The 12,230-nt window shown below is 37.2% G+C and overlaps 1 protein-coding gene across 3 annotated transcripts in view; it reads left to right on the top strand.

Moving 5' to 3' along the window:
• The window catches only part of LOC150092169 (uncharacterized), a 300,320-nt gene that overhangs the window by 235,211 nt on the left and 52,879 nt on the right, over window positions 1-12,230 (top strand). For all 3 annotated transcript variants that reach the window (XM_090415233.1, XM_090415231.1, XM_090415232.1), the window contains exon 15: window positions 6,285-6,372. In XM_090415233.1, coding sequence (XP_090271359.1) covers window positions 6,285-6,372 — 88 coding nt within the window. The remainder of the gene's footprint in view (window positions 1-6,284; window positions 6,373-12,230) is intronic.

The raw sequence follows: 12,230 nt of genomic DNA on the forward strand, positions 1-12,230 counted from the left end.
CTCTCATCACACATTCTCACTATTATGCCATTCAATATCACCGCTCTTCTGCTCAGCTCATCATTATCATACCTAGGCAACATGCACACTATTTTTCCTCTTTCTGTCTTCTTCTGTACAGCCTCAAGCAAAAATCTCATATCTCTCACTGCCCGACTTACATTACCACTCAAGTCATTCGTTCCTACCATCACAATCATCTCATCCACCCTTTCACCTCTCTTAATTGCCATAGCCACCGTTTCTATTGTTCCGCCTGGCAAACACTCCTCACGCATCCTATCTTGAACACCACGGATCATTGAGTCACCATACATTATACCTCTTATCATTCCCTCTCTCCTATTGTTTCCATTCTCTCGTCTTCTTTCATTTCCATAGGTCTCTCTCATTCCCTCTCCTCTACTACTATTCTCTCTTCTAGCATTCCCATACTTCTCTCTCCTACTGTTTCCATTCTCTCCTCTTCTAGCCCTATCCATATAGCCCTATATACAGCACTGAGCATATTAAAAAGAAAAACATTAAAAATCTGGATCACAGATATAGAAAAATGCAATAAAAGAAAAACAAATGACATACAAATCACTCTTCAAAACATAAAAAGAAAACTGAAGAAATATACAAAAACAAAAGAAATATAGCTTAAACCATAGTACAGAAAGCTCACCAAGTTACTTGTTACAGATTTATTAATAAAAATAGAAGAGAAGAGGACATACATGGAAGACAAGACATACCCTACAAAATATTAAGGAAATTAAACAATGAAGAAAGAGATACAGCACAAATCAACATAATACAAGAGAAACATTGTAAGAATTTATGGTATGACCCAAATTTAATAACAGAAAATAATAATGAAGAAATCAGCACTGATATAGAACCAATAAAATTGGAAGAACTAAAAGAAGCAATAAAGGTATCAAAAATTAGAAAATCAACTGGATTAGATGGCATAAATGCAGAGCTTTGGAGAATGACAGAGAGAATATTTACATCACAGATTCTTAAAATTAATAAATAACTGTTGGAAGAAATGTGAGATTCCATCAGATTGATTAAATCTAAGGTTATATCTATTAAGAAAGGAGACAAAGATGATTGTGGAAATTACAGAGAAATAAGTTTATTAAATAGAGGTTACAAAATTTACAATAAAATCCCGAATAAAAGACTTAGAAATATTGCAAAACAATCTACTCTCAGAAGAACAAAATGGTTTCCAACATGGAAGATCATGTATAGACAATATTTATGTGCTAAAACAAATTATTGAAAAGAGATGAGAATTTAATTTAGTGACGCATATGGCCTTTATAGATTTTGAGAAAGCTTTTCATAAAATACACAGAGAAAAATTATGGAATATAATGAAAAAACAAGGATATCCATTACATTTGGTACAAGGTATACAAAGTTTATATAAAGATACAAAAATACAGTTACAGTTAGGTAATAAATTAATAGACGAGATTGAAATAAATCAGGATAGATATATGCCAGTGAAGCCGGAACAGGCAAATGCTTAATCTTTGAAGAAGAAGAATAAATTTTGTGAAGAATTTTATTCATGTTATTTTTAGTATAGCCATTGTTTATAAATGTGTTGTTGATAATTTGTAATTCTTTCTTAAGTGCTTGTTAATTAGACAAAAATTGTTGAGGGTATTTATGACTGCAAGTTTTTTTATGAAGGGTGGTGGTGGTGGTAAGAGTTAGTTTGTATGTATTGGTCAGTACGAGGTGCAGCTATTAAATAATGAGACAAGGGGCGCTGTGAAACGTGTACTCATAGCAGTGGGATGTGCTTACGCCGTGAATGACCTTGAAGGTTCTAGAAGCAGTTGAGATAATAATTGTTCGCTGCCTCACGTAATTAGTCTGTAGGCAGTTATAAAAGAAACACGTGAAGTCGCTTTGCCGAAATAATGTTTAACGTTAAACTCATGCAGTGCATTAATCTCAAATTCCTTGTGAAATTGAAGAAATCACTGACCACGTGTTTAAAACTGTTGCAGGAGGTGTACAGTGATAATGTAATGCCACGTGCATGAATGTTTGAATGGCACAAGTGCTTTTCTGAAGGTCGAGAAAACGTTGAAGATGACGAATGACCGGATCACTCTGTCATAGCAGCAACCGAACAAAATGCTGCAAAAATTAATGAAATTGTTCACACCGATTGTCGATTAAGCATTCAAACAATAGCAGACATGGTATACATTGATAAGGAGACTGTATGACAAATTTTGCATGAGCAATTGAACATGAACAAAGTCTGCACCAAAATGGTTCCCAAAAACTTGTGTCAGGAGTAGAAAGATGTCCGGAAACAAATTTGCACTGACATCATGGAATGGCTGACAGTGGGGCTGGACTTACAGAAGAAGATCATCACATGTGATGAGATGTGGATTTTCCAGTATGATCCAGAAACAAAGAGACAATCGATATACTGGAAAACTCCCACGTCACCAAGAATGAAAAAAAGCAAGAATGAGCAAGTCAAAACTGAAGGCAATGCTGACAGTTTTTTTTTTTATATATATCAGTGGTGTGGTAATGGTTGAATGGATAGTACTAGAGGGTCAGACAGTTAACCAACATTATTACCTTGAGGTTCTAGCCAAGCTGAGAGAATGAGTGAGGAAGAAGAGACCTGATCTGTGGAAGAAAGCTTGGATTTTCCATCAGGACAATGCTCTAGCCAACAGTGCACTGTCTGTAAAGCAGTATCTGGCTGATAAGAAGATCTCAATGTTGGACCATCCACCTTACTTGCTGGACTTAGCTCCATGCGACTTTTACATTTTTAAAGTTGAAATCTGCATTGAAGGGCACCCATTTTCAATCAGTGGATGAGGTAAAATAGAAAAACAGCAGTGCTACTGAAGCAGATAACACCTGATGACTTACAGCACTGCTTCCAACAATGGACAATTCGTATGCAATGGTGTATAGATAGAGGAGGGGAGGATGTTGAAGGGGATAACAATTAAGTTGTACAATTTTAATAATAAACCACATTTTTGCAACCAGTCTCATTATTTAATAACCACACCTCTTTTGTAGAGGGTTTGTGGCAGATATCAAAAGATAGACTGCCTGAGGGAAGATGTGTGGCAAATGTATCCAGGAAAGGAAGTGAATTTTGATTTTCAATTTCAGTGGTAAATTATATGAATTCATGTTGTTTGTTTGGGTGGCTGAGGAAAGCTTTTAAAGTTTGTTGATCATTTGGCTAATAACAAAAACATTGTTAAACATATCTAAGCCAAACTATAGGTTTCAAATTAAAGGAATCTAGAGTACATTGCCCACAAGTGCTTCCATATAAAAGTTAGCAATGGTGGATGTGTGTTTGGGGGAGATAGTGATGAGTCCATGGCTGTTCTTTCTTTTTTTGTAGGTAAAAATTATTTTGCCACACAAAGTAACCAAAACATAGTACACAGTCAAAGAGAGCCATAATATTGGGTGGTAATTTTTTCAATGTGCTTGAAATTCCTTTACTTTAAAACCTACAGCTCGGCATAGATATGTTGACAATGTTTTCATTATTTTTCCCCATGCCCTCCAAACTTTAAACACTCTCCTCACTTAAATATCTTTTATGGGATGAGCATCACATAAAATGGGTTACTGAGAAGGCGAGGTCACAGTCGGCAGCATTTGCGGTGGAAGAGAAGATAAGTTTACGCTATCTAGTATAGTTGAATATGGCTTTTATATTTATATATATGTATGTATTTAGCGTTTATATATATATATATGATAGTGTTTATATATATTTTTAGCGATTAGTTTAGTAGTTACTTGGCAGTAAGGAATGATGGCGGATGCAGCTGCAATCACAAATGGCATGTCACCAATTCACTCCCCCATTTAAGAACTCTATTATACGTAACGTAATAAAGGACTTTGTGGCATGCAGTATTTACAGCATGTATGCTACCCAGGAGTTGGATATGTGGCAGGTGAGGGAAGGGGGAGTGCTTATATGCACAAAATAAAATGCAGGCAATGAGAGGAAATCAATGAATTGATATTTCATTTGGTGTAAATTTGGAGTAAAGTGAGAGGCTATGGAAGAGATATAAGGAGACAGGTGAAGAGCAGATGCATGAAGAATATAAGACTCAGGCCAGGAGAGTGACTAGTATGGTAAGGAAGGCAAAACTAGAATATGAGAAGAGATTGTTCCTAAGATCCAAAGAAAATCTTAGGGAATTTTTTAGCTATGTAGCCAGTAGGAGGAGAAATGATTTTGGGATAAAAATGGGAATAGAGTGACTGATGCAGAGGACATAGTGGAGTTGTTCAATGAACACTTTATTTCATCCTGGAGGAGTAAATTTTAATACTAGAGGGATAGGGCAGGTTCCAGGTTTAGAGATGCAGGAGGAGAGCGTGTTCCAAATAATGAGTACTCTGGATGTCAGTAAAGCTGTGGGACTGAATGGTATTTCACCACGAGTTTTGAGAGAATGTGCTAAAGAAATGACAGTTCCTTTGACCTGGCTTTTCAATGAAAGTCTGGCTATAGGAAAGGTGCCAAGGAAATGGAAGGAAGGTAAGATGTGCCATTGCATAAGGGCGGTAGCAGATTGGAAGTGTCTAATTATAGGCTAGTTTGTGTGTCATCAGTAGTTGTTAAGATCTTGATGAAATTAGTTAGGGGCCGAATACAGGATTGGGCAGATGAGGGTAATGTTGTCTGTGAGAGTCAACATAGATTTGTGAAAGGGTGCTCTTGTTTTAGCAATATGCTAGCCTTTTATAATAAAGTTACAAGAGCAGTAGATGAGGTAAAGGAATATACAGTTATTTTCTTGGATTTAGCAAAGGCATTTGACAGGGTGCCACATGATAAGCTGATATTTAAGTTGCAGCACATGGGTTTAAATGTCAGGTTAGTCAACTGGATTCAGGAATGGTTGACCGATTGGTATCAGAGAGTTGTGTATGGCAGGGCAGATTCAAGGAGACAGAGGGTTACGAGTGGGGGGTCCCACAGAGCTCAGTACTGGGACCTATATTTAACCTGTATATCAATGACATTGTCAGTGGATTGCAGAGGGATATTCAGTTGTTTGCAGATGATGTGAAGCTGGGATGGGTTATTAGTAATAGTGCAGATGTGGTAGCCCTGCAAGAGGATTTGAATAAGCTAGACAAATGGGCAAATGAATGAATGGGGTGTCGGTTTATTGCAGCAAAATGTAAGGTCTTAAGTTTGGGACACACTGATGGGACGCTGTATACTCCATTGGAAGAGCTATACTGGAGGAAGTAGGGGATACAAGAGATATGGGGTTGATGATTGATAGAAACCTGAAATTCAGGGGGGACATATTGCAAAGGTGGTGAAGGTAACACAGATTATTGCTGCAATAATGAGAATGACACTGACCTGCAGAGATAAAAGAGTTATCATTCCATTGTATAAGAATCTGATCAGAGCATACTTGTACTATTGTTCTCAGATTTTGTCTCCAGGATTTGAAGGGGATAAATGAACTATGGAAAAGGTACAAATGCAGATAACAAAGATGATTTCAGGACTGCACAATATTAGTTATGAGGATTGGCTGACAGAATGTGAACTGCAGAGTTTCGTGGTAGAAGAAGGAGAGGTGATATGATTGAGACTTTTAAACTGTTGAGAGGTGGTTACATTACTCCTTCATGCTGTTCAACCAAGCAAAAGAACAGCGGGAAGGAGTGATGACAAGGGGGCCATCCCTGGAAGTTTTAAGAGGAAACTGTGAGCAAAAGGGTGAGGAGTGGTTTCTTTGCATGGAGGGTGGTTGATCCATGGAATGCATTGCCTGCTAGAGGGGGTGAGAGCGAGAATGGTCAATAAGTTTAAGGAGTTGTATGATTGACTTTTTGTTTCCTAGGAAATATGTTTCTTTTATATGATGAGTCGTTAGACTTATCACATAAAATGATGAGTTGATAGACTTAGTATTTTCCTAGGAAGGACCTCCCTCAATGAGTCTTTTGATACCTTTGAGGCCTACATAATAATAGTAATAATAATTATAAAATTAAAAAAAGTTTTGTTTGAAACCTTAAATCTTTCAGTATGTTTACATTTCATGCACCAATGTAGAATGGAGTTACAGCCAAAAAAAAAAAAAAAGTGTGTATATATATCTATCTATCTATCTATGTGTGTGTGTGTGTGTGTACACACATATATATTATTATGCGATGTAAATATAATTTTAATCTTCTAAACAAAATCTGAATCATCTTTAATTCTAATGTTTCAGGTGGTGTTCAATTATGATAGCAGGTTTGCTGAAAAACACTACAGAGAGATATATAGAGATGACTATCCAACTTATTGAAAAGAAGTCAGTAAGTTACTAAACTTTTCTTTTAAATAAAAGAAATATATTTCCTGTTGATATAACTTTCACCCAAGTAGAATTTCATTTGCCAAACCAGACGAAATCTCAAAATACTTAAATGTGAGCTTTTGTACTCCTTGCAACATTAAGTGTCTATACTTTGTGTCAGTGAATTCCTGTCTGTTCTATACCAGCCAATTAGTAATCTCTCTCTCTCTCTCTCTCTCTCTTTCTCACACACACATAACACACTCTGTAGCCACCTAAGACCCTATAGGTGGCTACAGAGAAATAAAGTATGAGTAATGTGATCTTAAAGCCTACTAGACTTGCATTTGTTTGTTTCTGGAGGAAAAGATGATGCAGTGGTCACTGTGAAGAATCCAAAAGATACTAGTGGTTAGAATGTCAAAGTATTATAGGAATGAAGATTATTAGAGACTAAAAATTTATCTAACATTCTGTAAGGCATTAGTATGCTAACATTTGGATTACAATGCCTAGATATGCACTCCTGCATATATACAGAGAAATGAAAATTGGTAAAAATGCAGGAGCAAATTTTCGAAGGTAATGCCTTTATTTACCTCCCAATTTCGTTCCTCTGTGATTTCAGAGAGTAGTTTGCAGGTATGAAAATAAAAGTTTACTTAAGAATACAATGCAGAAGAGAATATTGCATGAGGGAATAGGTCAAGAAAATATTTGCAACAGTTGCGAGGAGAAAGGAAAGGGAAATGCAAAGTGATGGAAGTATTTCCATCAGTGATTTTATTGGACAATAGTGACTACAAATTTTAGTCAATCTTTAGTCTCTATGGTGTGAATTTAAACTGCAGTAAAAGTTACATAGTTAAGTTTAAAATCTTACTCTACATGTTGGTCTACACTCATTCCTGTGATGAGTCTATACTTTTATTCATCAGTACTATTACTATTACTACTATTGTACCTGAGGTACTCCATTAGTTACCATCATGCTCCTAGATTCCACTAAACCATATACTACTCTCTGGTGTCTGTTCATCAGCCACCATCCCCATCCATGCTACTAGCCTCATATCCATTCCCATTTGCTCCAGTTTTTAATACTTTTCCATGTGGTATTCTGTCAAATGCCTTGGCAGAGTCGAGCAGTATCATGGTATAGCTATTACCTTTATCCAATTCTGCTGTCACTTTACTGTAAAATGTGAATAAGAATACTAAGAATAAGTTAGCTACCCTTTTCAAAGCAATGCTGCCTAGTATAGAGTATCACATTCCTATCCACCCACTGTTGTATTTTACCTTTCACTAACTTTTCCAGTACTTTAACAACTTGAAAATGAACTGGTAAACAGTAAAATTTAGGTAAAATGAATATATTGCATCCATTGAAAGATTACGATGGTCAATAGATATGCAAAACAGAAAATAACAAAATATCTTTCCTAATCAAAAGATTAAATTAAGCTTATGAAATTAATATATCTATTTATTAGAAGATATACATACATTCAATATGATATTTGAGGTTGCCAATTATCAGAAAGTTTAGTCTCAAGGTTCGTGACAGATGTATATAAAAATTTAAAAAGAGCTAAACTTTCTGGCAGACTAAGGACCACATGCAGCCCTTCAGTTGGGGAACCTTGGTTTAGAATTATTTGGTAGAATTTATCTACCAGATTTTGGAGTTCACATTCCCTCAGTCTGTCCTCATAACTAACATCATACACTCTCGATATTATTTTTGTTATGCCTCTTTACTCTTTTCAAGATTAATTTATTCCCTTTAAAATTTGGGGACCAAATCTGAATCCAGTAGTCCATGGGTGGTGTGATCATGGATTTATACAATAGAATCACCACTCTTCTATTCTGCTGGTTAGTGTCCTCCTGAGTATTGTAGCAATCCTCTGGGTTACTTTCACCACCTTTGCAATATGTCCCTTGAACTTAAGGTTTCTATCAGTCATCACAGAGGCAAGATACCTTGCCTCTCCCACTTCCTCCAGTACAATTCTACCAACAGAGTATGTAGCCTCTCATTGATGTATCCCAAACTTCAAGACTTTACATTTAGTTGAATCAACTGATCCCTTCCCAACTTCACGTCATCTACAAACAACTGAATATCCCACTACAATCCATTGACAATATCATTGATATAAAGGTTAAACAATACAGGTCCCAGTACTGAGCCCTGTAGACCCACTTGTAACTGTCCGCTTCCTTGATACCACTTACACAATTCTCAGATATATATATCAGATAGTCAATCCCAATCGACAATAACAAATGGATGTTTGTTATTGTCCTTAGATGGAAATGAATGATGGTGGTCCCACATAAGTGGTGGGAGACTACTAGCCTGTTTATTGAAGATTTTATTTTCTAACTTTACACTGAAACAGTGCTGCATACTATAGTCCCACATAGAGGACCAGAAGAGGCCTTGATCCCAACAATATCCTATGCTATTCAACTCCAGACCTGCAGTCAGAAGTGATTCTCTGGTAAGTCCTCCATGCTGCCAGTGTACCCTGCAAGGCATGCAAAGAGAATATCTTGAGATCAGTCTTGAGAGAGTCCAAAGCTTAGTAAGTCCATATAACTCTGATGACACCAGACAACTTTAAAAGATACAGTTGCAGCAGTAAATTTTGGTATGATGTGGTGTTCCTCCTAAAGTAGCCATACCAAGTCTTAGTTTTTAGCGTAGCAGGCAACTTTCTCATGATTGATGGTAGTGAGTGGTTGCCCAGCACCCAATAACAACTAACTCCTCTCCTCTCTTTACTACAAAGTAAAGTTTCCTCAATCCAATGTTAGTCCTATATTGGAGTTCTACTGCTGTTATCCAGCTTTTGTTCTTCAAGCTATTCTCTGTAACTCTCACTATTCATTTTGTCTTCTGACATGTACGATAACAACATTGAGTAACATGAGCCAAAGTTGCTATGCTCTGCAGTTCTTGTCATCACTTCTTCCCTGAGTTGTACGAGCTCAAGTCAGCAGAGCACTGATTCTTGTCCTAATTAAATCTATATATTCAAAACCAGGCAGGAAGGTTATCTTCAGAGGGGGATGTGTTTATATTTTTGTAATGCAGCTCCATCCAAACTGAATGGTGTAACATTAAAGCCCTCTCATTTGTTCTCCTGAGGCAGTCATAACCAGTGTCCTTCCATCAAGAACCCATCCAGAGGTAAGGTACATCTGAAATTCTCCTTAATACATGAAGTCCTAGAGGAGCAAGACATACTTCTGAAGTGGAGATAGAGACTTTCTGTAATCTGGATGGATGTAATCTAGGCACTAACCATCACAACAAGGGGATACCAAGACCTCCATGGATTACAGTGGCATGGAAAAATGCTAGTGGCACATTGTGAGGAAGACATAACCATGAATAGTCTGCTGAGTGAACTGCTACATCCAGCCAGGATAGTACTGAGAGATAAACTTTACCTAGGACTTACCTGTGATAGAGTCTAGAAAGAAGGAAATAATTCAGAATGATGAGCCTCTGTTGAGGTTTAAATGGAGCTTTACAGAGAGAAGAAAGAAAAGATCCTAAAGTTGATGGGAAAGAGGAATGGCCTGTCAGAGAGAGGAGAATGCCAAAGTATCTCCACTCCTCCAGTATGGGGACAGAATGCAAAGACATGCTATGCAGGGAAAACTCAAAGTTCTCAACCATCAGTTTCTTGTCTCTACCTGAGGGGGAACAAGAGAAAGTATACTCAACTTTGTCACACTGACGTATAAGCCTTGCACTTGCAAGAAGTCAATTGCTTGGTTGAGGAATTCCTGCAAGCCTTCTCTAGTAGAGGTTATGAGAATAGCGTCATCAGCAAATGCCAACTAACAGTGATTGTGTCAAGAGAGTAGCCAATATGGCTTGGAAGAGAGCAAAGAAACTCATCAATGATACCATTGAAGAAAATAGGAGAGCAGGAGTAAGTCTTCTTGGTGTACACACCTGAGTGCTTGGATTGACATTGGAGTCCAGGGTGATGGTAAGGAAATTTGTAGAGTGAATCTCTGATATGTAGGAAAAGCTTCTGGATATCTTGCAATAGACAGACAGACAGACCTCAAAGTATAGCCTAAAGGAAGACACAGACACTGTTGAAAGCCTTTTGGACTTTAGGGACACCATAAAGAGAGGCTGAAGTGGATGTTGGGACTCAGGAAAGAATGAAGATATTCTCAGTACAACCATCTGCAAGGATGAAGGTTTTTTACCTAAAATCATGTTGGATGTATGATTGCAGACATTTGGGTAACCTTTCATGAAAAAGATGTAAGAGAAAAGGAGCAATTGTAATTGGATGGTAGTTTGAGGGGTATATATGCATCTTCCTTTTTTGGAATGAACAGCGTTCTTGACTGGCAAAAGATATGATTGCAGGCATTTGGTAAACAAAAATAGATCAATTAAATCTTGCAAGATAGGCAGAGGAACCCATTGAAGCTCCACACCAGTAAAGCTGTCTGGTCACACAGCTGATGAACTAGATGGAAGTGAAGACTTTATTTCATGAAAGGAAGATGGATGGAAAAGTTCTGCTTCCTTCTGGAATGAACCTTGAAATAGAAGGAAGGCCTAAATTGGTAGACATGGTGGCAGAGTGGAGATGACATTCCTCCAAAAGTGGACACTCTGCTTTTGGCAGGATATTTCACTTGGGAGAGGAGGAGGAGATGCTCCACCCAGTATTATTCTAGCACAAATGCTTCTGTCTTATACAGTATAATGCCTGCATTTGGGCATAAAGACACTTTCTCTCCTTCTGCTTGAATCAAACAGATGATGCAGGATGATACTCAACTAACTGGGAAGGAGAATGTTGCCTTGAAAATTCCATCTCCAAATAAAGATTCAACTTTACTGTAATAGATATTTCTTTGAGTAACAGTCTAATAACATTCTTTAAAACTCTGTAACTGACTATAGGGAGAGGAGGCTGATCCCAAGATTTTGTGCAGTGTACTTGACGAACAGATGGAATCGTACTGGCTCTACTCCTCTCTTGAGATAACAGCGATGGACAGGCAGTGAGTGTGTGTGGGGGGGGGTATTTCCTGCTCTTGTGAGATTTTCTAACATAAATGTCTACAGTCACATCACTAGATCTCTGTAGGATGGTAATTTACAATGCAATCTTATTGCAGCTATTGTCCTCCTAGGCAGAATCTCTTCTAAAACATGATTGGTAGATCTTCTTTAGCCTCATTAGCTAAAGAAGATCTACATCTTCTTTAGCTAATGAGGCTTCACAGAAGTCAAGACAATACTCCTCTTCAACAACAGTCCACTGTTCTTTTGCACGTTTAGTATAAATTTCAGCATTAACAGCAATAGGATGAAGTGGCTTGAAAAAGTTCATGTTTGGTCTTCAGAGTAGGATTTCAAGACTATGTAAAACTAAATTAAACATACGAAAATATATAAAAATTTATAAAAATAGAAAACAAAATACCCTTAGCCCACCCACAGTACAAAATGTACTATATAGGGCTTTCAGCCTTTTGTGGGTGGGAGCAACATGAAAAAAAAAAATCTGATTACTAAAACAACAGTGTCTCTGAACAAATCCTTGCTGACTCTCATAGATAACACATTACCCTCATCTGCCCAATGCTGTTATCTGTTATATGATATGATATGATATGATATGATATATATATATATATATATATAGAGAGAGAGAGAGAGAGAGAATTATTTTCCCTTGGGTGTATTATACGTTAAGATACCAAGAAATTTAATACTTGGTTTTAATTCTTTTCCAAATGTCTCTGACAGTGGTCCTTCCCATTATACATTGCATTATACACGCCCTCTCTTTGTGTTTTGCATTATGAGATACA

The sequence above is a fragment of the Typopeltis vanoorti genome, unplaced genomic scaffold (genome assembly GCF_054136105.1).
Source record: "Typopeltis vanoorti isolate ZY-2024b unplaced genomic scaffold, IOZ_Tvanoo_1.0 HiC_scaffold_24, whole genome shotgun sequence".
In the NCBI taxonomy this organism is placed as follows: domain Eukaryota; kingdom Metazoa; phylum Arthropoda; class Arachnida; order Uropygi; family Thelyphonidae; genus Typopeltis; species Typopeltis vanoorti.